The sequence below is a fragment of the Musa acuminata genome, chromosome BXJ3-4, assembly GCF_036884655.1.
Source record: "Musa acuminata AAA Group cultivar baxijiao chromosome BXJ3-4, Cavendish_Baxijiao_AAA, whole genome shotgun sequence".
Classification (NCBI taxonomy): Eukaryota; Viridiplantae; Streptophyta; class Magnoliopsida; order Zingiberales; family Musaceae; genus Musa; species Musa acuminata.
In genome coordinates this window covers 6751064-6775803 of record NC_088352.1, presented here as the reverse complement: position 1 = coordinate 6775803, position 24740 = coordinate 6751064, and the positions used below count along the sequence as shown (strand labels likewise).

The following is a 24740-nucleotide window of genomic DNA, read 5'->3' as shown; positions in this document are numbered from 1 at the left end:
TGGGCAAGTTGAAATTTAATGCGTCTAACATTGTTTCTACACTAATCAAATTAAAGATAGATCACATTTATATAGATCGTGTTAATCAAATATAACATAGTTCATTTACTATTTATATACATAATTATTCAATTGGCTTCCTTAATGTGATTTAAAGGCTTTTAGGTCAAATTTAATATGGTTTTAGGTTAATCCTATAACGCACAAAACATATAGCTATTGATTATCACTATGTAGTGAGACAAAGTATCAAACGGGGGTTCTATACATACACATGATCGATTGATCGATCGATTAACATAATTTTGATTTAACTAATGAAGTCAAGTTTCATTTAATTTATGTTTAAGACTGAGATTTTCAATAGGACGCGGGTATTAGGAGTTTCTTTAAAAACATTATCAACATTCTTTGAATAATTATTCTTTCCTAACATTTTTTTATTGTGATTTGATTGTAATTAGCCAATTATATTGGCCCTACCATATATGGTTCTTCAACCAAATCTACGGATATTACCGTACATTGCATATCGAGACATCCATCTCTATAAGAACACCGACCATGTAGTAAATAAAAATCATACTCTCTGTGAGTGTTTGATGTTCTAAGCCTTTCAACGCCAATATCAACAGCAATGGCGAAGGAGAGGAAGGCAGCGAGGCTCAGAGTGCCGCCGGTGACCACGACAGGCGTTCATGATGTGGAAACTGAACTGTCGAGGGAGGCAAACCTCTACAACTTGTCGAGCGGCATCCTTCCTTCCCTCGGCGCCAGGAGTACTCGCAGGGTCAAGCTTGGGAGGTTCATCGTCTCCCCGTACGCCCGCAGATATAAGTACGTACCTTGATGCATGAATTCATTACATGTCACATCATCACTATAAGCTACTAAATGATACTCCCCCACCTCTTCTTCTTCTTCTTGGTTCTGTGAGATGCGTGTTCGGACGTCAACCGGGGTCTTTGTTTCTTGTTCTTGTTGACATAATATGTGGTAGGAGAAAGCGATCGCGTGAGCTATGATGATTAATGCTTGTGTTTCTTTTCTTGGTTTCTTCTTTCACCGACGTCTGATAATATTTATTTCCGGGTTTGCATGTTACTGCAATTCTACTTAAACAGGAAACAATCCATAAATGTCTTTGTTTTTTATTTGATCGATACGCATATTTATCTCTTTTCCTTGCAAACTCCCTTACTTCATATAATCACCTAACAAAAAAAATATAATATAATTGTACTAAATATAATATATTACTATTATGTCCCCATGAGCATTGATGTCGGAATTCTAACCACTTCCTCTTCGATCATCTTTGAACCCTATCTCTGTGAACGTTACATCTATTCTCTCAGAAGAAGGGAAAAAAAAAATATATGGAAGTAGCTAAAAATATTTTTGGAAGTAAGTGATAATTTGAGGACATTCATGTTCATCTACAAAGGAATATCTCAAAAATATTAAAAATTATAAATAATAATCCATAATTAATTATTGTTTTGTGTTAGTCTTTGCTTCTTTTTCTTTCGGAAGACTTCCCACTGGTTGTGTGATAGCAAGTCGTTGGGTGCAGAGCCTGGGAGACTTTTCTTATCGTTCTGGTCGTTTACACTGCGTGGGCGTCGCCATTCGAGTTCGGATTCCTTGAGAGATCGAGGGGAGCTCTGGCGCTGGTGGATAACGTCGTCGATGCATTCTTCGCAGTCGATATCGTCTTGACCTTCTTCGTGGCTTACGTCGACAAAACATCTTATCTGCTTATAGACAGTCGGAAGAAAATAGCTTGGAGGTACCTATCCACCTGGTTCGTTCTGGATCTTGCTTCCACTGTCCCTTTAGAGATCGTCCGAAGGATTCTACCTCGCAAGCTCGGATCTTATGGGTTCTTCACCATGCTTCGGCTTTGGCGTCTCCGAAGAGTTAGCTCACTTTTCGCTCGGTATGGATCTTATGGCTTCATGGTTCCCATTCGTATAAGTTTTCTTCGAATAATTGTCTTCATGCTTTTACTCTTTTGGTTTGCAGATTAGAGAAAGATAGGAAATTTAACTACTTTTGGGTTCGATGTGCGAAGCTTACCTGTGTAAGTGTAGTAGTCGGCAGATGCTTTTGCAAGTGTATATTGAGCTGCACGCACCTCTAAACCACCTTCATCGTTTTCTGCTCTGATCTCGCAGGTCACCCTCTTTGCGGTGCATTCTGCCGGTTGCTTCTTTTACCTTGTCGCTGCAAGGTATCATGATCCCAGCAGAACATGGATTGGGGCGTCTATCCCCGACTTCCATGTCAGAAGCTTGTGGGTCCGTTATGTCACATCATTGTATTGGTCAATCACCACCCTGAGCACCGTGGGGTACGGAGACTTGCATGTTCAAAACACATGGGAGATGGCGTTTGCCATTGTTTACATGCTCTTCAACCTCGGATTGACCTCCTACTTGATCGGAAACATGACCAACTTGGTTGTGCATGGCACCAGACGAACTAGAAATTATGTAAGATCGTCCTTTGTTTCCCATTGCTCATGCATGCGTTAGACTAACTAACATGCATTTGCTTTCGGTGGATGGATGTGGAATTGTACGTACGTAGAGGGATTCGATTCAAGCAGCCACAGGTTTTGCTCAAAGGAACCAGCTCCCGGACCGGCTGCACGACCAGATGATCTCGCATCTCAGCTTAAGGTTCAGGATAGATTCTGAAGGGCTTCACCAACAAGAAACACTCGACACCCTTCCTAAAGCCATTCGTTCCAGCATTTCCCACCACTTGTTTTACCCTCTCGTTGCTAAGGTCTACTTGTTCCGGGGGGTCTCTCATAATATGCTTTTCCAGCTGGTAATGTTGCATAATGAATGCTCAATGCTCTAATCTTTGTTATCTTCTAGTCTTTCTCACTACAGTGGAAAATGTTTTGAAGGTGTCAGAAATGAAGGCTGAATACTTTCCACCAAGGGAAGATGTCATCTTGCAAAACGAAGCGCCTACAGACCTTTACATAGTAGTCACCGGCATTATGGTAATAATACTGTGTCATTTGACAGATCTATTTGACTCCATTTTTTCTGTACAACGCTGATGCACTAAAACTTGGCAGGATTTGATTGATCATAGGAGCGGAGCCGAACAGGTAAATTGAGGAAAGATGGCTATCGACAGAGATGCCAAATTTTGGATTCTGTGAATAATCTTGTGGTTTTTATGAAGGTTTGTGGAGTGGCAAAGACAGGTGATGTTGCTGGGGAGATAGGAGTCCTTTGTTGCCGACCACAAGCGTTCACAGCACGAACAAGGTCATTGTGCCAACTCCTGCGTTTGAATCGTACCACGTTCCTCAGCATCGTTCAGTCCAACTTTGGAGATGGCACCACAATCGTGAACAATCTGCTTCAGGTTCTTACGCTATGCTTGCTTACCTCTCTGTGCTAATCTCATGCAGCGTCGTTTTTGTACAGTGTCTGAAAGCGCAGGAGGATCCTGTGATGATGCGAGTGCTGCGGGAGATAGAGAACATGCTGGCGCGGGGCCGATTGGATTTGCCTCTGACTCTATGTTTTGCAGTCACCAGAGGTGATGATCTGCTACTGCATCAGCTCTTGAGACGCGGCTTGGATCCCAATGAATCGGACAGCAATGGACAGACTGCACTGGTGCGGAACTCTTGTGATCTGGCTCTTAATAATCCCTGTTCATTTTCACCTGAAGTTATTAACGCTTGCTCTTACTCCTCTTTATGCTTTCCCCGTCTCGTCAAGTAGCATATAGCAGCATCCAAGGGAAACGAGAACTGTGTTCACCTCTTGCTAGATTATGGGGCGGATCCCAACAGTCAAGGTATGTGTTCGCAAAAGATGAACCCTGTGACTCTCCATACTCGAAGGAAACCGGTTTTGAAGCGCAGCAATTTACATGTAGATTCCGAAGGAAGTGTTCCTTTGTGGGAGGCCATGGCGGGGAAGCATGGGAATGTTGTCAAACTGCTGATAGAAAACGGGGCGAATCTCTCATCCGGTGACATGGGCTTATTCGCCTCCACGGCTGCGGAGCAGAACAACTTAGAGCTGCTCGAGGACATCATCAGTTGCGGGGGCGACGTGACGGTGCCCGAGAGAGACGGGAGTACGGCACTTCATCTTGCCGTTTGCCAAGGGAACGCCGAGGTCGTCAACTTCTTACTCGAACAAGGAGCTGACATGGACAAACCGGATTGCCATGGTTGGACTCCCAGGAATCTCGCCGATCAGAAGGGCCATGCAATGATCAAAGCTCTGTTTGAAGCGAAGAGAGCCCAGAATATCACTTGTATGTCTGTGTCAACACCGGTCTCCGATTTGGTTGGCAGACGCAGCGGTGATCCTGCAGTTCCACTTCCACAACCCACTGTGGGGAATTCGACTCGGGAGGGAAGCGATCCGACGCGGAAGACAAATTTCCACAACTCACTGTTCGGAGTCATATCAGCTGCCCGTGCCAACAGGAAAAGCGACAGTGGGTTTCTCTCGTCCGTTGCCTTGCCAAGGTCCGCTGCTGTGCTCGGTGGTTCCAATGCTCACAATGGCCTACTACGAGTAACAATTAGCTGTCCGGAGAAAGCGAACTCTGCTCGTAAACTCATACCATTGCCAGGTTCATTGGCGGAGCTCCTCGATCTTGGTCGCAACAAGTTTGGCTTCTTGCCTACTAAAGTGCTCACTGAAGAAGGAGCGGAGATTGATGACGTGAAGGTAATTAGAGACGGGGATCATCTTGTTCTAGTCAGCGATGCTTGGACCGGAGAAGGAAGCAGCAAACAAGATGGAGCATGAAGCCAACATATTAGCAACTGCTGGTGGGCTCCTCTGCACTTGTATCGTCATGCAATGACATGAATAAGCTTCCAGCTTCCACTCGACATAGATGGTTTGTTTGGGGCCTCGATTTCGGCAATGTAGGATTAGATACGCAATGATACGATGCTTTTTTACATGAAATGAAAGAAAAAAGATATTTTAGATATTATATTAAAAAAATATTATTTAAAATTTATGAAAATCTAGGAAATAACCCCAAAAAAATTAAATAAATCGCTCATAAATATTTATGAATACCAACAAATACCATTATGGGAAATGAATTCATGGAATGTAAATAACAAAGTCAGATCCCATCTACTGTTTTGCAATATTTCGATTACATTTCAATAGATATTTCGTTCGGCTCAAGTTAGCCTTTATGCAGACGAAGACGTGAAATAGAGGGTGGGTTCGGAGAGTGCGAGGTGAAAGGTAAAGCGGGATGGGTCCCGCCATTTAAGCTGGCATGGGGCCTCCTGCGCCGGTCCACCTTGACCCGGCTGACACCAATGAACGGTTTTGGCCTTCTCCTCTTTTTCTTTGCCCTCTCGGACGCATCCTTTGGCGGAAACGAAAGTGAAAGAATAATACAGGAAAAAGCTGATAAGAAAGGACGAAACAGAGAGGACAGTGACGATCGGCCAGCCTGTGCCACCACTCTCTTGCTCTTCTTTCGCGTCTCCATAATTTGTAGGTGGGATAGCAAGACAAAAAAAGCTCACAGAGGAGATTGGTCCGTCGGGCTCCATCCCAAGCCACCATCTCCTGCTGCACGGTTCCCGAACCGCTGTTGCCGTGATACCTGCTGTAAGGCTTCGTTCGAGCTTACCGGAGCCGAATTCCTCACGACTAATATTACGATTCCATGTACTGCTTCGAGAGGCACATAAAATACGCCTAGAAAAGCTGCACGTAATTTTGCCTCTCAACGTCGATTGCCACGAGAAACAAGCAGCATCGATGTATTTGCTATCTACCGCCGAAGCTTGTGCTTATGTAGCGTTTTCTGGGCCAAAGAATGAGCGGAACAGATTCCAATCAGCATGTGAAGGCGGTAGATAGATCAAATGTAAATAATTTGATCCACTTGGATTCCAATCAACATGTGAAGGCTGCATCGACAGGACCACATGATTAATGTTAATTTGATTGGATTTTAGATTGCTATTCGTAAGAGTCCTAAGGTGATGGAGATAATAACTCGGACATCGTCCGTAGTGTTAACTTACACAAAGATCAAAATCAAATAGGTATCCGATCAGATCAATTCTTAAGATAGAAAGTGAACTCAGAAATGAACAATGATAAATTTGATAATAGTCAATTACGAGTTAAGCCCAAGAAAATATTATATTAGATAGGTGAAATATTCATATTTTGGTCCATCACTGTTGTAATGCCTATGTGGCTGAGGCTACCACACTCTCATGCTGACTGGCCTGACACATGACGAATTAAGTATGATTAATGTGTTGCAATATCAAATAAATATGATCAGGCCAGATGTTGCATCATCAGGACCACATAATTAGTGTGCTCTCGCAATAAATTATGTATAAGGTTGTTGTCGATGAGATCTCTGTTACTTTAATTTGATTTGATTTCAAACTGTGTGTGTGTGTAAGAGTCTTAAGGTGGTCGAGATGGTAACTCCGATGTCCATAATAATATCAGATTAAATCCCTCCAACATCAAATTAAAATTGAGATAGAAAATAGACTCAATAGAAGTGAAATATTCATATTTCGGTCCATCATTACGATTAGAGAATTATCCCAGAAAGAAATTATCCTAAAACAAATACAAAAGCACATAGAATAAGAATTATGTCAAACATGAACATCACTTATGACAATTAAACCAATGCGATGGGAACAAAATTAAGAGACTCAGAGAGTGTAAAAGAATTGAATGATGAACAGTTGACAATGCCATTACAGTTGTTTAGACAATCCAATTGATTCCCAAGAGAGGCAGGGAATCCACTCCATCAACATCAACATCCACACCAACAGCCCCCAGAACAAATTAATTCTGCGGAAGAAGAGAGGAAAAAACGAAGAAAAGAAAACGAGGACTTGGGGAACGACATAAAAAGAGAGGAAGAAAAGAATACACGATAGCTTTTGTCTATGTGGATCTGTTCCATCGATCCGTCGTCCCAAGAGGCGCGAGCAGCGGTCTTCTATGGCGTGGTGGTTGGGGGCGGGGAGGGCCCACCCGAACCAACGACCCGCCTACCCTCGTCGTTGCTCTCTGTCCGGCTGACGATCTCCTCCATCATGCGAACGACATCCGGGAGGTCGGGTCGTGTGTCCGGCACGATGGCGACGCAGGCCATGGCGACCTGGAGGAGCTGCACCATCTCCTCCTCGATGTTGGGATAGCGCATGAGCTCCACGTCGAACACCTCGGCCGTCCACTCCTCGCGAACCACCGACTGCACCCATCGCGGCAAGTCGATGCCGTCCTCGCCCAGCGACGCCTGGTTCGGCGCCTTCCCCGTCAGCAGCTCCAAGAGGAGCACGCCAAAGCTGTAGACGTCCGACTTGAAGGTGGGCCGCCGTGTCTCGAGCACCTCCGGGGCGCGGTAGCCGGCCACGCGGTTGGGTGGGGCCGTGGTGCCAAAGAGAGTGTGCAGGCCGAAGTCTGAGAGGGCGGCAGAGTCGAGGTCCGTGCGGAGGAGCACGTTGGAAGCTTTGACGTTGCCGTGGACTACTTGCGCCGCCGTGTGCAAGTGGGACAGGCCGCGGCCGGCAGCGAGGGCGATGCGCATCCGGCTGTCCCAATCTAGCGGCGTCCGACCTGATCCCCGACTCCCTGGTATCAGTAACAAGGTAGACAATTTCAATCAATAATTAACTTCTTGTATACGGGGAATACGACAGAATGAGACACTTAATATTTTCCATGCATTCCAATTAAAAAGGACATGCAGTTGAAGAGTAGCTAAGATTCTGTCCAATAATTCTTAAAATATACTTGCTTAAAGTGAGAGGCTAAATTAGAACGGTGACTTGACTCTTGTGTGAGGCCGAGAGAACTTTGTTGGTTAGTGCTGGGTCGAATCCAAACACAAAACAAGAATCACCGCCCATGGGAGCGACTGATTGACTGCGACACTGAAGCAACAGTTGAGGAAGAGGTTGTCGACTCGGTTGGGTTTCCTGTGTCAGCGCCGAGCGACCAAACACCGGACATCCTTTCTTGTGGAGACTGTGCACTGTGGCGACCAACGAGAGCGTACCACGCGTTGGTCGACAGGACTGGCAACAGGCTGGATGTAGCATCCGATTCCCAAACACACCCCCCCCCCCCCCCCCTCTTCCTGTAATGAGCTCCTTAGACCCTTTTTTTCTTTTAAGCAAATCCCATTCCATCGACAGAGAGGTGAAACAAGGTGCAGAACAGCGCCACGTCAGCGATCCCGATCGATAACCTCATATCGCGGCATCACGATTGCCGCGACTTTCTATATCCACAGAGTAAGCACATGATGGTTCAACCTCTACACATCTGATAAGGAGGAATAGGATCAACATTCCCCGGCCAAACGGCCTGTATCGTCATCATCATCCCCGGCCACCCCCAGCGGCTTTCTACCTATCCATCCCGAAAACCATAGATTGGAACCGAGCGACCAGGAAACCTCATTGGCAACTACCACTACTTTGTTAGTACACCAACCAAAACAAAGGCTGCCACCACTCTCATTACTCTCTTTATTCGAGACAGGAGGGGAATAATAACATTGGTCGGTGCCGGAAAAGAGAAAGGGCTTCATGTCATATATTATAAATCGGAGTTTTCTATATACCAGCGTTTTTGTTGTAATTAATGTGAATTCTTTGGTATCATTCTCTCAAAAAACGTGCCCTAATTATAATTTGCATAAGAAAACAGCTGAATAGAGAACCAAAAAATAGGGGGGGGGGGAGTGGAGACTGACCGTGGAGGAGGGAGGAAAGGCTGCCGGCGGGGAGGTAGTCGAAGACGAGGAGCTTCTCGTCCTTTGAGTAGTAGTAGGCGCGCAGCGGCAACAGGTTGTCGTGCTCCACCTTGCCCAGCGACTCTATGTGCACCTCGAACTCCCGCTTTGAGACCGCCACGTCTTTGAGCCGCTTCACCACCACGGTGGTACCCTCCTCCAGCACTGCCTTGTACGAGGTGCCCACACTCCCCTTGCCCAGCACCTCCGCCGACGCCCGCAGCAGATCCTCCAGATCGAAGCTGTACCCACCACCTTTCCCAACGAAAACCAGCCGGTTCCGCTCCGCCGCTGCCACCGCCGACGCCGTTCCGCTGCCGCTCACGCCGCCGCTGAGGTCGTCCTTCGACGATGACGTCATCCCCGTATCACCCGACCTAGCCGCCGTCGCCGCCGCCGTCCCCTTCGCCGCCTTGTCCCTGGCCCTCTGCCGCCTCCGTCGGTAAGCCAAGCAGACTAGGAGTAGCAGCAGGATCAACAGCAGCACCACTCCCGCCGCCACCGCAATCGCAATTTTCGCCGCTTTCGACAGCTTCTTCTTCGACGATCCGTTCGCCGCAGGCGATGGGGCTGGAGAGGGAAAGAACGGGTTGCAGGGCGGCAGGGGTCCGCCGCACAGATCTAGGTTTCCGACGAAGGATGAAGCGGAGAAGTGCTCCAAGATCTTGGGGATGGATCCATTGAGCCGGTTGTAGGAAACATTGAAGGCGACGAGGGAGCCGATGTTGATGGGGGGGAGATTGCCGGAGAGGTGGTTGTTCTGGAGGAAAAGGCCTGTAAGGTGGGTTAGGTTGTTGATGGCAAAGGGGATCGCACCGGTGAGGTCGTTGCCGGAGAGGTCGAGGCGGACGAGACGAGTCAGCTGGGTCAGCCCGGAGGGGATCGAGCCGGACAGAAGGTTGTTCTGGAGGTAGAGGCTACGGAGGAGTGCTAGGCCCCTGAAATCAGCGGGGATGGGGCCGGAGAGGCGGTTGGAGCGAAGGGAGAGCACGCGGAGGGCGGAGAGGTTGCCGAGGGTGCCGGACGGGATGGGGCCAACGAGGCCAACGCCGGGGAGCCGGAGGATCACCACGGCGGTGCGGTTGACGTCGCAGGTGACGCCAACCCAGTCGCAGGCGGAGGAGTTGTCCCACCGAAGGCGCCGCTCGTGCGGGATACGGTTGATGAAGGCCAGCAACGCCGTCTGGTCCTGCGTTGGCTGCGCCCGCAGCAGGCGCAGCGTCGAGAGCTTCCCAGTATCCCCGATGACGACGACGAGAAGGACGAGAACGAGCAGTCGAACAGGAAGCGCCATAGAGGGTAAGAGAAGAGGGGAGGCAAGCGGCGGATCGACAGAAGAAGGGAGGTAGGAGGGCAACGACGGCTACCGGACGGATAAAATTGGAGATCTTTTACGGCGACCGGAGGTGCTTGCAAGGAGCGCGAGCGCCATTGAGATTGAGATGAAAGGGAGTGTACTATCGGATGGGGGTACTCCGAGAGAGAGAGAGAGAGAGAGAGGTATCACGAGAGGACGAGTAGGGGGAAGGAGAGGTGTGAGTTCTTTTTCCGTGGGTGGGATAGCGAGGGGGGAATTGGATTTAACTTTTGGGTTACCAGGATTACTTTTTCTTGGCTGCTTCGGCCACGGTGGACGACGCTACCCCTCTCTGCTCCGCCGTGGGGTGTAATTTAAGCGATCGATTCAATTCGATTAAGCAGCATTGACAACGGTCCAATAATTAAAGGGTCGAGCCACCTTGTTGGTTCGGACATACCAAGGAAGGGTCGACTGGAAATGTTGCGTGTCTTTGCAGTGTGGGGTGGCACAATCTTTCGTTTGTATTTTGGTTACCAGATACGGGTTTTGGAGTCACTGATTCGGGAGACCACATCAACTACAGCTATCAGCGTGGTGTACGCCACTAACGATGGTTGCCGGCTTCCTCCTCGCACTCCTTTTATGGGAACAAAGTTTTATAGCTATGATTCACCGGCACATTTCGTGGGAGAGGTAGATTCTATTGTTCAAGAACATTTTTGTACACCTTGATTCTGATACACAATTAATGAGGGGATGGCTGATGACGTCTCTGATTTGATCTCTTTAATGTTTGCCTGATAATTGACCTATAAAAAGATTAGATTCTAGTGAGAGCGTTCGATATGATTCATCCGAGTTAGGAAAAGTATATTTACAAATAGACAGTAATTATCATTTGTTATAGTAAATAGATGATCCCTGGTAGAGAGTTAGGCCTGAGGGGTAGGATTACTGTTGTTGATAGGCTTGGGTGATAGCCACGTCATTTGGATCTCTCTCTCTTCGTGTTAGGTTGATAGCTACATAACAAGCTATAATTGGGGGTGAGTTTTTTTTTATCATTTGTCTCCATCGAAGGTGCACCTCGAGAGGCCTTTCTCGAATGTTAAGGTGTGTCTAAGCTCCAGCTTAGTACATGACGGATTCAAGATTTATTGAACAATCTCGATGTATTGGGCTTCAGGTTTTCCACCCTTTGGTTTTGCCTTCGAGTTTCGCACAAGAGGGACATCTTCGACGCATTTCCATGCTTAGTCTGAGAGGAGGATCTTGAGTACATTTTCACGCTTAACCTGAGAGGAGTCCTAGTTAAACTCCTTATTGTCAAACCCTTATTAGTGAAAAAATTTAAGTGTTGCATCAAACGAGAAGATTTCTAAATGCTACATTAAATGGAAACTTGAGCAGGTGCCTTGTGAATCAAGTCGACACTCTAAAAGGTTAAGTGATGATCTAGAGGGGCATAAGACGACCAATGCCACTTGTGGTGGGACTCACTTTCTAATTAACCTCCTTCTCGTTTGCATCTCTTGCCTTCTCGTCCTCTACCTCCCATCTCAGACTTTCAAAGCATCTTTTCTCCTGTCTTCTTCTAGTTCATTCGAGTCTTGAACACTTAGCCAATCGATGATTGAGGCGGGGGGGGGGGTCAAAGTCCCGCTTAAGGTTAATCTAACGAGAGGAGAAAAAGACCCATCCCCCTCCTCATGCAAAATAGTTCTACTTGATCTGAAGGTCATTAGGGACCTTCATATCAAGAGAGGTTTTTACGACCAAGACTTGATTGTGACCCTAGAGCCCCTAGAGCACCTATACCTCAAGTTCTCCCTTTCGCCCAAGTGTCAAATGAATGTACCTTAAACCGAGCAAAGCTTATTCGACCTGATGTGTAAATACCTCTACATGTAAATCAATGTTCTAGAGGCTAAGCTTAGATTCTCTCTCCATTTCTTCATCACGAAGTGCCTTCGTTGGTTAAAAATCCCTAGACACCCAACTCAAGATACTATCTAATCATCTTCCTCGAGGAGTGCCACTATACCAGCATACCTAAAAATGTCATCTTTGCGGTATGAGGTGGCATGACCTTTCATTTATGTTTAAGTTAACAAATACATGGTTTGTAATCATTGATTCGGGAGATTGCATCGACTACAACTATTAACGTGGTGTACGCTCTGAGGAATTTGTATTGCATCTTTCAACGTGAAATCCAAATTTGCTGCGTGAAGGGAAAAACTATATTGTGGAGTGAGGATTAAGGAAAAGGAACACAGAACACTATCGTCTAGAGTGAGCCCTCTCGAACAGAAAAAGAAAGAAAGATGCAGGGGAAGGGATTCCGCTGTCCCCTCCGCCATGTGCAGCGGTAGTAGTGCTCTTTGCCTTTCTCTGCCCCACAACAGATCAGTAAAGGCAGAAGATGATTGAGACGCTCCATGCCTGAGCCCACCCTTACCAATCCAATCCCTCCCTCGCAAATCCTTGGGAGTGCTACAGCGAGGGATCTATTTCCAACTTTTCCAGTTTGTCCCAAGCTTTTAATACAATCATCGACATCAGATGAAAAGTGTCCAAAACATCTTCTCCATGGGAGAGGAGATTACCTGCTACACAAGTGGCTGTGTGCGTCTCAAAATCACCTACAAGGTGACAAAGGACTTGCGAGTAAACAGGGGAAGGCTATTCAGTAAAAGAACATACTTTGGTGCTCACCAACTCGGTGGCCATTCACGTATTTGAGAAAGGCGAAGGAAGCGAAGCGATGATGTCTATGCGAGCGAGAAACCGCAAGAACAGAGCTGCTACAAATGCAGCGCCAGCAAACGTTCCCCGGCTGTGCAAGACGATGCGTGTCGCCGACTGATTGAACCATCAAAAGTCGATATCGAATGAGGGAATCGAAGGTCGCCTTTTTTCTCCCTCCCTCTCTCTCTCTCTCTCCGCCTGCCACCGGCCATCATGTGTTCAGCAAACCATCATGTGGATGTATAATGCATACTCCAACTACTGCTTCATGATTGAATTTGTTATCGAATCATCTCTGGAGAGTACCAAAAGCAGGGGAGAATCCGACAACCGAATGACAATCGCATCGTATAGATCTATCTATAACATATATATATATCCATTGGAAGTGCGTCAATAAGGTAATGAGAAAGCAATGTTAGTTCGGAGAGGATAACTAAGTATATAGCTTTTACGGGGATGAGGATCAAATTAGGTAGAGATATTTGTCATCGGTATTGAAATATAATTGTGTGTGATTGAATACCATAACCAATACATAAAGATTTTATATATAATTTAATTTTAAAGATTTATCATGCCATTCTAACCTTGGGTATCATATCATGTCAAAATTTTTAAGTCTATATATTTTAAATTAAACTAGCCCGTGTTAACTTGTAGGAAATTAGATACTAATATGATTTAATAATGTATAACTAAATTATGGACCATAGAAATGCTAATATAATTTATTGTCAAATCTAATATACACACTTGCAAACCTAATTAATGGGGAAAATATTTATTTCATTCAACAAAAGAAAATTGGACCATGATCAATAATTGAGCCATATTAATAATATAAATATCACGGGAAAAAAAGGTTTACCCAAGCATAATAATTGAGATATGATAAGAGACAAGTTGGTCGATGACCATTGGTATTGGTGCCGTCGGTAGATTCACGAGGAATTGTTCGTCTTATGCGTTTTAGGTGATGGGTGTACTTGTACGATATTGCCCTTTCAAAACATGTGAACTTCAAAAAAAATCTTTGAGGGTAAGGGAGACCTGACGGACTTATGAGCCCTTGGTTCCCAATACTTCTCAACTAACGTGGGACTAAATGACATTGTCAAGATCGATTACTCATTTACTTGAAACTCTTATTTTTTATTTCGAGGTTAACTAAAGCAACATAGAGACCATGTTAAGAAACATATTTGATCTCCATCTTTATGTAGGTTAACCATCAGGCAAACGTCCAAACATCTCTTAACGTTTTTTTCGATCGCTTCATATCTGAACTTAGTCGATAATTATCACCAACATGCACCATATCACTTAACTATCATGTATTCCTCTTTTAATTTATCTTACGGACTTAATGGAACCATGTAGTGACGAGGATTAAATTAGGTAAATATATTTCGCAATTAATGTGAGAATCTAAAAGTTGAACAATTAAGCAACATATACCCAAGTTATCAAGTAATTCGAGTGTTTGTACGCCTTGGTATCGTTCCACGAGATAACTATCATGACATATCTCAGAAGACGCGATGGGATTATTTGCACGCCTTGAAACAGTGCTTCAACTCGATCGTGGTCCGATGCTGCTTCAGCCCAATATAAACCGCAGTTTATACAGCAGTAGAGCACGTAGTAACATTAGCTCCCAACTCAAATCTACTGACACAATGGTTCGCTGCCAATGTCGCCTTTGATTGCCCGACGTGTCTGCATGAGTTGCGGAACTAACCTAGTTTTGATCTCACCCAGTCGCAAGATCAATATAGGGATTGACAGTAGACTTCTCTTAGAGTTAGATCTCAAAAGCTTGAGTCAAGAAGAACGTAGGACGTCCAACCAATGTACCTGATGCCCTTCTACACACGGTGTTAGTGACCATCGGCATTAAGTGGGGGTGTTATTTCGCAGGACGATTTCCAACGTTGCCCAAATGTGGTGGTAAGTCTGAGTCATTGAACAACATTGCATGGAGTCGATGTTTGGGGGGTTGTGATGAAAGAAAGCTAATGTAAACTTGGGAGAAGGTTGGTCTGAGACACCATCCGAATCGAACGAATTCAATATTTCTCGACATCAAGTTGAGACAAATATAAATAGGACCTCAATTATCTATCAACTTGTTTACGTGGCAAACCATGTAGGCACGCATGAAGGGAGGAGTGCATGTAACACGTACGTACGAACGTCGATCCACCAACCGTGTGTGATGGAAAACCAGTGGCGGTGGCGGTGATCCGGGAACACCGAGAAGCTGGCCCCGGAAAGAGGTAACGAGGAGGAAGCTGTCGGGAGAAACAAGCAAGCACGTACGTTTACCTCGTGGGGGCCAAACCAGCAAATGGGCGGACTCCCCTTTCCAGTGAGATGGCAGGCACTTGGCAACAAGGAAACAAGAACCACCGTCTCCCACACCCGCAACCATCCCATCGGTCCGAAAGTTTGCGACGCATGATTGAATGACCGATTGGACCGTACGCTTGATAGAGCATGATGCGTGATTCCAGGACTCCCACCGCAGCGATCGCCGAGGTCATAAGAGATCGAACGCGACGGTATGCGTACTAATCGTGCAGAATTACTGAGCGCCAATGTTCCATCGTCGCAACATACAATTCCTCATCGATCTGTTAATTGTGGTTAACAACAAATCCCTTCGTCTCCCCTCGAGTCCTCCGCCACCATGATGGACGCCAGCGCCTTGTCGAAGAGCTCGGCCTTGAGGGCCAAGTAATCCGCCCACGACACAGCCCTGTAGGCCAGGCATGGCGCAGGACTTGCCGGCTTCCCGACGGGCGACAGCTTGTGGTGCGGTGGCGGCCCACAGATGTAGGCCACGGACACGCGGTGGTGGTTCCGGTTCACGACGGCTCGGTGGGCGACGCTCTTGTATCGCCCGTTGGTTAGTATCTGGAGCAAGTCTCCCGCGAGCACGATGAGCGCACCCGGCCGCGGCGGCACCGTCACCCAGCGCGCCGGGCCGTGCTGGTCCTGGCGCCGGAGGAGCTGGAGGCCGCTGGTGCCGCTCTGGAAGAGCAGGGTGACGAGGCTGGAGTCGGTGTGCGCTGCGAGCCCCATCGCTCGGTTCGGGTCCGGACACGGCGGGTACGAGTTCAACTGCAACACGGCGGACAACTGGTCCACCCTCGTCCCCTCCTCGGCCCGCTTCATCTCCTCCGGCGTGAGGCCCATCGAGAGGAGCATCAGCCGCACCACCCGTCCCGCGACCTGCTTCATCTCGTCGCTATAGTCTTGCATCACATCACTGCATTCGGACGGAGAGATGTATACGTACGTGTGTAAGTACGGTTACATGTATGGAGTCGCACTCATCGGTGAATTACAACATGTATTGACGAATGAGTTGCGAATTAGTCGAGTAGCGGCAGAAAGAGAGATAAAACAAGCTGGCCAGATTGTTGTATCATCATGCATCATTCCGACCAGATCAGGTGGCCAACACATGAGCCTCATGCAAGTTCGTACGTACGCACCAGAAGCGGGAGGGATCGGCATCCGGCCAGAGCTTGAGGGCGTGATCCAGAGGGGAGCCGGAGATGGTGAAGCCCTCGGACCACATGAGCTTGGAGAAGAAGCAGGAGATGCGAGCGAGACCGTAGCCGGAGATGCCGTTGGACGGGCGGGCCGCCTTAAGCTTCTGGTCCATGGGGAGCGCGAAGAGGCGGCGCGTCTCGGACTCGAGCCGCTCCAGCAGGTCCGAGCGGATGCCATGGCCGGTGACCTGGAATGCTCCCCACGACTCGCAGACCCGGGCCAGGTGGGCGACGGAGGCGTCCGGACCCGCGAGGTCGACGACCGGGACCGGCTCGTACACCGTCGGGTGATCGTCGAGGGCGGGCCAAGCGTGGGAGTCCGGCACCTCTCGGACGGACTCCAACTCCAAGTATTGCTGCGGCTCCGACGGCGAACAAGACATGAAGGTGGTCGTTGGATTGGGATTCATCAAGCAAGCATGGCCTTTAGTTCACAAGAAAAAGGCACCAGCCACAGCACGCACGAGAAAGGTGGAGGAGGAAAAGAAAAGAGGGGGGGAGAGAGCTTACGACACACAAAGGAACAGTTAGTAATACCACCATTCATGTGGGATGGGAGCAGCCATGGCTCCTTCTTGGGGTCCTCGATAGAACCCTTTCAGTTATAATTTGTCCTTCGTCGGGCGCCGACCTTGAACACGCACACGAAGCCTGGCTCTGTTCAAAGCGAATTGGATAACGAGTTGGCGTCCGCAAGCAAATAACACACTATTCTCATCCCTATCATCTTCCGTGCAAATTAACAAACACGACGCTTCCTCCTTTTTCTTTTTCTTTTTTGTTTTTTTGTGAATTTTAGAGCAAAGGCTTTTTTTAGCCTTTTTCATGAAAAGTGCCCCATTTTTAGAATATTATAATATTATTTGTAGTCACCTATCTTATTTGTAACTAACTAACTAACTACTTTTTATACTATATCATAGTATTTTTTTAGTAGTATAAAAATATTATGATGCAGTGTTGTAGTAATTGTTTTTTTATATTATTAAAAATACTATAATATAATAAAGCATTTTTTTGTATTACGAAAACATTATTATTTCTTTTTATTTGCTTCATATGTTTGTTTTTGTGTCCTCCGAGCGACACTAGCAGTGTTATCCGGATGTGGCATCTTTAGGGTGAGAAAAACAAGAGTGGGACTGTGCACACGTGAAACAGTGTCTGCGAGCACAACTCAAAGCTTTTTGGTGGTGGACTTTGCAGCGTGCAGCGTACCAGTACGGGACACCAGTCAATTTTTCTCCCTTATTTCTAATTGTGGAATCAAAGCCAGCAACAGTACATCCTCTCTTGTCTGCACGCACCACCTCCTTCGACAAAGGGGTAAGAAAACGCATCGCCGGCAGACGAAGAGTGTGTGTGTGTGTTGACTTAGCAGATCATGGTTTGCACATGTTGATCTCCCTGTATCGCAACGTGCACTCGAGGCCGACGTCATCCCGAGAGAACACAACACTATATCGGTCCTATGCCAATCATGGCCATGTCTGGTTTTCTCGGAGGACAAGTCATTTCCCAGCGCATCACATGAACAGCTTCTGCCGACACCAACGTATATGGAGATCAGCCTCACCTCCGCCATCTTCCTTCCCCCCAAGGATCATGAGACCACCACACGGTAATGTGTCGTCTTAAAGCCCTGAGGTCATTTCCAAAAGATGTTGAACTCGGAGGTCTCACCAGGAAGTACACTCAAATAAAGTGAAAGAAACAAGGGATGGAAGTAACTTGTAAAAGACATCAATATATGTCTCTCGAGTGCCGGAGAAGAGACAACACACGTACTTCGATTGAGAGAGAGAGAGAGATGACACGATGAAAATTTGGAACTGGTGGTGTGGGCCTCGGAAGGAGCGGCGTCCCGAAGTGGGAGTAGTGTTGGGAGAGTGCCGGGAGAAGTGGACAACGAACGAAGTCCGAGGGTAGAAGAAAGGAGAGAACCCAACTGGTTTTCAGGGTGACGCTCTCCGGCTTTCACCAGCCACTTCTCTCTGCTACGTATGATGGGCAGTCTGGGCTGGATGAGTTGGGTGGGTCGAAGCCTGTAATGGTGTGAATCCAAGACAAACGAGGGTTCTGAGAGAGGAGCTGTGGCCACCGTGTTGCATGTAAAGGACACCGACTTCCGTCGGCGTTGCATGATTGCAAAAGGACATAATTAATTCTTGTCCTGCTCTTTGAACAACATGAGGTCTCCGTTTCTTTCCCTGCGTTGGGATTCAATGATTTCGATCCACAGTTCCTTTGGCTACTTCGTCTCGGTGCCGTAGGTCTACTCCATAGGTCACTGGAGACCCAAAAAAATGGGTCGCTGGCGGGTGAACAGAGAAAGCTAGTCGTGTAGCTCACATTGACAGCAGTAGCCGTACATTTGTTTTCTAATAGGTGATTGTGGGTATCTTTAGCTTCTTTTAGGCACTGCATTTCTCATCTTCTCTGAGGATAGGATCACGATCAAGTCCTTTCATAGCTACTGCAATCCTAAGTCAACCATGGTCCTGTAGTCAGCAAGTGCGCCGCCATCCGGAGAACCCACTGTCGGAAAGGAGAAAACGCTAGCTCATGGCGTCAAAAGAAGGGTGTAAGACATGACATGGTGGCTTATGATCCAAGGCAGCACCATCATCTCCGGCATCGGCAGAAGGTCCCATCGTTCCTGAACGAGAGGACCTGCATCTGTTGAATGGTAGCAAACAAGGAGTGGTTCCCAAAGGTCAGTTCAGATTTGGAGTACAGAGTCTGCTCTGATTAGTGCAAAGCCAACTGTGTGATGTATATGTTACAGTATTTTCTTGTTGCCAATACCCAATCACAACGAGGACAATAGATGTTTATTCCTGCTGCCATAGATACTGCTCGAATATAAACCCAAAACAAAGGACAAGACACTGCCCCTTTACATGATCATACTATCTGAAGTGCTTTGCCTCCGATTCACTACTTGTTGGAGCATTCTTGAGGTATTCTTGTAGCTGCAAATACCAATCTCAACCGGTCAATCAAAAGTTGATTCTGCATGCTCTACATCTTCATGCAGACGAATGTAATCCTCATTCTGATCTAAGAAAAAGAACTCTGAGAATGAGAGCAGAAAGTAAGCATTACCTAAATTGATTGCATCAGAGCTTTTCATCAATCGCAGTCGTTTGCATGAAGCAACAAACATCCTGCGGATTTCAAATGATAGAAAGAAATCAGTCATGAATTTTCAAATCAGAATGGATTTTTCTCAAGTAAACCAATGAATATATATCTCCACATCATGTCAAAACCATATGATCACAAAAAAGAATCTGCAAAACAGTACTGAAAGGCATTTTGGATTTTTGGTATTGATACAAGAACAACAAAAACTGACGGTTCAATGTGGGCTTAGACCAACATACAATTGATGTATGCAGTCTTACTCTTCTAAGCAAAGAAGATGGCACAGTGTCTCAAATCCTGGTCACAAAGGCCAGGGAAGAGCAATTTCACCATGGCACCAGAACTTATTACATAGTAGAATTGAGTCACATAACTCATCTAGAAAATTTAGAACCAAATCTCATACCAGATTTTGCTCTACTTTTACAGATCTTTTTGGTGCAAAACAAACATCACACATGCACCGAAAGTATAAACTACAGCTGAGACCTGAACATCACAAAATCATTTCAAGCGATCAGAAACCAACACTGATCCACGATCTTCTCTATATCATGTTTGTAACATTCCGATTAGTTCCACATCGAAAGTACACAAGATTAAGATTGATTTATAAGGGTATGATGAGTTTACTATTATCAATTTTAGCTTAAGCATTTTGACCAGTGATTTAAGTCAAACTAAGTTGATAGGCTTATCAAAACCAATAATTTTGACCAGTGATTTAGGTCTGATGAGTTACGACAATGTCACGACAAATTCAGACTAACGAGCATTCCATTGTTAACTTGAAGTATTTTATATCAATAGTTCATGATGAATGAAACATTCACCTATAAATATTTATTGCATACATTCACCTATAAATATTTATTGCATTTTATAGACTTCTTAAGTTACGATTGATAGGGGCAAAAGTGGTGATATGACACGCCATGACAGCATCCCCTTAAGCGACACGATCCCCGAGGCTCGCCATACCCTGCAGCAGCTCGGCCTCCCACGCAGCCCCAGTGGCAATGTCAGACGCCACCAAAGGTACAGTCCTGCCCTACAGACAGCTACGTCCGGTAACATCCAACCTCCTCTATAAATACCCCTGAGTCCTGAGCAGAGGAAGGGGACACACACACTCAACACACGGAGGTTTCTCTTCCTCCAAAACCCTCTCCACATCATCGCTAACTTGATCGTCGGAGGGGTCGGGCCGAGCCCCCGGCCCGACCTGTGTGCAGGAACGAAGGCGAGGTGGTCTCTTCCTGGCGCTGCTGCTGAGCCGCCGACCCGATCTACCACCCCGAACGACCGATCCCGACCGCAGGGAGACCCCGAGGGACGTCGCCCGAGATCCCTGACATCCGGACCCCAGGACCGAGCCGCGTCGGCCCCGAGGCCACGGCTTAAAAGGTTACTTACCGTAACAACGATGATGATTTCAGTATATTGATAATGCAAGAGGCATTTTAGCCTACCTCTATACTATTTTTTTAATTGAAGTAAATATGTATATGATTTGGACTCCAAAATAAACCTCAACCAGTTATCTAATACTCCTTACCACCCAAATTGTCTCCAAATTTTTAATGCAATCATATATCAAAAAGACAAAGTTCATGAAAGCTACTTATCATAAATTCATTGATGGTCCAATTATATCATTTGTGTACAATGTTGAATATGGTTCAGTATCCAACATGCTACCATATCTATGATAGATTATTTGGTGTACTGCGCCATACATATTTAAACAGTCATAGATCTATAATGGAAACAATTGTCCCAGAAAATATTTATTCCTCACAATCAAATTAGCAAATAGTTTCTTGAATGATCTGCTTCTATTTTCTTGCTTTAAGCCCTTGCACAGCATGCTTTGCAACACATTGGTTATTTTGTATCTCATAAAACAAATCAATTAAATTTTGGCACCTTCTGCATAAAGTTCCCCTTTCTTAAGTCCTTGGAACAAAGAATCAAGATAATTTATAGATCATAACACAGTATAAGTTCTAAATCTCTGATATGAAGAGATGCAACTAATAAGCAACCATGGGGGAGGAATTGCGTGCTTTCTGTATGCAGGTAAGGCAGATGCTATAATACTCTGAACATGTTAAATCGCACAGCAGCAACAGTAAGAAAGGAAGAAAGAAAGAAACTGACTTCCAAGGGACATCCCCGACGAGCATCCAGTCGCCGTCCTTGTCCTCGTAGGTAGGGACGTACTCCGTCCCGTTCACGGGATCCACCAGCCTCCTCTCGTCCGGATAGTGGCCTGCCACGGTAGGCCAACAAAACCAGACCATTATACGGTCGGAAGAAGCGGGGAAGCCGCTTGGATGAGTCGGGGGAGCAAGAATAAGGAGACGTACGGACGGTGAAGCAAGAGAACATCTCCTCCAGAGCTGCCAGCAGCTGCTCGTAGCCACCGTGCGCCTCCAGGTCGACCTTCCGGAGGTACGGCGCCCCGTCCACCGCCACCTTCACGTAGGTGCAGCTCCTCAGCGCGTTCCGCCGGAACGACCTCACCGGCGGCCACCCCACCACCTGCGCCCTATTCCAAGGTGAAGAAAGTAAAAACACAGGTTCTTGATCTGTCTAACATGAGACGGTCAACACTGCTCGCCACAACGCGATGATGCAGGTGCTTGTTTCTGTTCCTATGCTCTTGACACCGCGGCGGCAGCGAACAGGATGAGGACTTGTCGGTTCGGTTTTGATGCTTACTTGGCAGCTGAAGGCTTGACGGCGCCGGAGACTGGCCCGTCGGAGGAGTCAGACGACCGGGCGCCACAATCCTCGCCGCGAGACGCGGCCTCGAGGTTGAGGCCGACGGCCTCCGCGAACCCACGCTTCCTGTCCGTCTCGGACAGCCTTGACCCCCCGGCCCCGGGCAGGCCGAGCGTGAGCTCCGTCTCGTCGTAACCCAGACCACCGGTCACCTCCGGCTCCGTCGAGCTACACCCGGTCTCCGTCGTCGACATATCCAATGCCTCAACCTAGCCCTTGTGATCTTTGATGCCTCTGCGCTAAGCTTCGTGTAACGGCTATGTGTCAGCGTTTCCCTCTCCTTTTACGCTTTGCCATTTCCTTCTGCTTCTTCTTATTGTTGCAGAAACTCTCTCTCTCTCTCTCTGTGTGTGGATGATTTTGATGGTATAAACAATTCCAAGTGAGCCGACAGGATGAGCGACGAAAGCAGCATCGGCGCGCTTCCGGGTGGCGAGGGCCCTTTCTCAGATTTGCACTGTTCGTATCTCACTCGGCTCGGCTCGGCTCGGCTCGGCCCGGCCTGGCTCTAGAGGGGGCGAGAAAGGGAATGTGGTTGACACAGCCGATGGTAAGCGAGGCGGAGCCGAGTGAGCACGAACGAGTAGAGAGAGAGGGGGGGGGGGAAGAGGGACGGAGAGAAAGCGACTGCGGGGCCAACTTTCCGTCAAAAGATTCACCCACCAAAAGAGCTGGGACCCCAGGACAGTGGGTCATTACGGTAAGCCGGCGCGCCCAAACGAGAGGTTGGTAGCTCGGGAAGGAAGACAGTCGTCCCCAGAAGCACAGGCATGTGGACCGAAGCCGGGCTCTGTCGGCGATCCGTCTTCCCCGGGCCTCTCCGTCACGGCCACCTGTCGGCTTCCTAGTGGGCTGCGGCTCCAGCTTTACGTTCTCCTCACCTTTCCCTGGCCTTTTGTCCTCGTACCTCCATCTCATACGTAAGGGCTTTTCTGGAACAACACTTGTTCTTCTATGTAACCTGAGGGCATTCCTGAAACTTCAGCAGCTTCGGACGAATGGGCATCCTCTCCTCAAAACGCGGAACGAAGGAAAAGGAAGCAGCGGATGCCATGATTTAAGCGTGGAGTTGGGTGCAGTGTAGGGTGAAAGCCCAGCTTGCCGTGGCGTTGGAACCAGTACTTCACCACTGCCGAGTGCCAAGAGTACATTGTGTAATGGCCACCAGTTGGTCAAAGCAAGATTTCCATGGCGGCATCCGGCTCGAGACCAGGGATGGATTTACGGGATCCTCTTTGGGGCTTGTTAAAGCCAACGCCATCTCTCCCGTCCGGCGGATCAGGAGTGATTCTTATGATGAGATTTGGGTGCAGTCTAACGCTTATTACATTTATCGATCACTGCAACTAAATGGCGACCAATCGGTCAAACATAGATTTCCACAGTTCCTTTCTGGAATTCGGTAAGTTAAAGCGCGAGAAGACGAACAGATGACGGAGTGATCCGTGCAAAGCTTTATTCCTCTCCCTCCGTCGCTCGTCTTCGTAATTAAGCCGGTCATCGCAGCGAACTATATCCGGTCTAGGCTGGTCGACTCGACTTTCCCGTTCGGAGCTCAAATCTGAACCGAACCGTTAAGGATTAAAGTGAATCGAAAAAATGGTTCGATTTCATTAAAAGTAAGATAGTTTTAATCGGTCTAAAGACGATTAATCTGATTATGCTAATCAACTTATAATTTTAAATAATTTAACAACTATATTTTTAATCAATCCAATCTAATTGAACTATAATGTTGGTTCGATTGGATCAACGTGGTAACACTTACACCTACTTCATCAGTAAACCTTGGTATTTAGACTGATTTTATTAATCGATCAATTAAAGATTTAAAAATATCATGCTCCAAGATGATTTGGGAGTGAGTTTTATTGTTTTTGAAGCATGTAAGCTCCAAAAAAACATTTTTAAGAATAAAGAAGAGGACTTACGAGTTCTTGGTTCCCATACTCTTCAATGAATGTGAGACTAAATAACCTCCAAAAAATATCTTTGAGGGTAAAAAAGATTGGACTTATGAGTTCTTGGTTCCCATACTCTTCAATCAATGTTCTACTTTTTTTCTCTCGTGATGAAGCACACTCCTAACCTGACTACTAGATAGCATACAATCTTTCCTGAATCATCCCCCGACCATTTTGGGGCCTCATTGAAAACTATGAACATTGTTATCACTAGCCTGACCACAAAATATTATAGTCGAACAATAAACTATGATTTATATATAGCCTAAATGAAGAATTATTATTGGGTATCGGAACTGAGTTGTCGGGAGGTGCTCTACTTTTTTAACATGGTAAGATCATACGGAATAAAGGTTGATCATCTTTTGCACTATTATAAGCACCGCTCCCCTGCTC

At 46.8% G+C, this 24740-nt stretch overlaps 4 protein-coding genes across 4 annotated transcripts; 1 reads left to right on the top strand and 3 right to left on the bottom strand.

Annotated features, from left to right (window-relative positions):
* The first annotated feature begins 637 nt into the window (after window positions 1–637).
* LOC135635223 (potassium channel AKT1-like) lies at window positions 638–4910 on the top strand. Its single transcript, XM_065146169.1, has 11 exons — window positions 638–837; window positions 1577–1942; window positions 2029–2086; window positions 2181–2498; window positions 2596–2841; window positions 2924–3022; window positions 3101–3133; window positions 3211–3396; window positions 3459–3653; window positions 3762–3837; window positions 3919–4910. The coding sequence occupies exons 1-11, from the start codon at window positions 638–640 to the stop codon at window positions 4806–4808; spliced, it is 2667 nt and encodes an 888-aa protein (XP_065002241.1). The 3' UTR covers window positions 4809–4910.
* A 1824-nt stretch (window positions 4911–6734) lies between these two features.
* Window positions 6735–10382, bottom strand: LOC103980977 (probable inactive receptor kinase At2g26730). Its single transcript, XM_009397532.3, has 2 exons — window positions 8785–10382; window positions 6735–7655 (listed from the first exon to the last, which is right to left on the bottom strand). Exons 1-2 carry the CDS (start codon window positions 10115–10117, stop codon window positions 7021–7023), a joined length of 1968 nt encoding a protein of 655 aa, XP_009395807.2. The 5' UTR covers window positions 10118–10382; the 3' UTR covers window positions 6735–7020.
* A 4887-nt stretch (window positions 10383–15269) lies between these two features.
* Window positions 15270–17032, bottom strand: LOC103981624 (gibberellin 3-beta-dioxygenase 1-like). The gene is made up of 2 exons (XM_009398371.3): window positions 16381–17032; window positions 15270–16151 (listed from the first exon to the last, which is right to left on the bottom strand). The coding sequence occupies exons 1-2, from the start codon at window positions 16848–16850 to the stop codon at window positions 15527–15529; spliced, it is 1095 nt and encodes a 364-aa protein (XP_009396646.2). The 5' UTR covers window positions 16851–17032; the 3' UTR covers window positions 15270–15526.
* Window positions 17033–19167: 2135 nt separating this feature from the next.
* Window positions 19168–22876, bottom strand: LOC103980976 (auxin-responsive protein IAA1). The gene is made up of 5 exons (XM_009397531.3): window positions 22318–22876; window positions 21963–22144; window positions 21754–21865; window positions 19549–19610; window positions 19168–19415 (listed from the first exon to the last, which is right to left on the bottom strand). The coding sequence occupies exons 1-5, from the start codon at window positions 22572–22574 to the stop codon at window positions 19381–19383; spliced, it is 648 nt and encodes a 215-aa protein (XP_009395806.2). The 5' UTR covers window positions 22575–22876; the 3' UTR covers window positions 19168–19380.
* Between the last annotated feature and the right edge of the window lie 1864 nt (window positions 22877–24740).

Coding starts and splice junctions, on each gene's coding strand:
- LOC103981624 (XM_009398371.3), bottom strand. CDS start 16,850: ATGAATCCCAATCCAACGACCACCTTCATGTCTTGTTCGCCGTCGGAG. Junction 16,152..16,380: donor GCCGATCCCTCCCGCTTCTG/GTGCGTACGTAC, acceptor GTCCGAATGCAG/TGATGTGATGCAAGACTATA.
- LOC135635223 (XM_065146169.1), top strand. CDS start 638: ATGGCGAAGGAGAGGAAGGCAGCGAGGCTCAGAGTGCCGCCGGTGACC. Junction 2,842..2,923: donor ATAATATGCTTTTCCAGCTG/GTAATGTTGCAT, acceptor AATGTTTTGAAG/GTGTCAGAAATGAAGGCTGA. Junction 3,654..3,761: donor GCAATGGACAGACTGCACTG/GTGCGGAACTCT, acceptor CTCGTCAAGTAG/CATATAGCAGCATCCAAGGG.
- LOC103980976 (XM_009397531.3), bottom strand. CDS start 22,574: ATGTCGACGACGGAGACCGGGTGTAGCTCGACGGAGCCGGAGGTGACC. Junction 22,145..22,317: donor GTCAAGCCTTCAGCTGCCAA/GTAAGCATCAAA, acceptor ACCTTGGAATAG/GGCGCAGGTGGTGGGGTGGC. Junction 21,866..21,962: donor GTTCTCTTGCTTCACCGTCC/GTACGTCTCCTT, acceptor CTACCGTGGCAG/GCCACTATCCGGACGAGAGG.
- LOC103980977 (XM_009397532.3), bottom strand. CDS start 10,117: ATGGCGCTTCCTGTTCGACTGCTCGTTCTCGTCCTTCTCGTCGTCGTC. Junction 7,656..8,784: donor CCTTTCCTCCCTCCTCCACG/GTCAGTCTCCAC, acceptor TACTGATACCAG/GGAGTCGGGGATCAGGTCGG.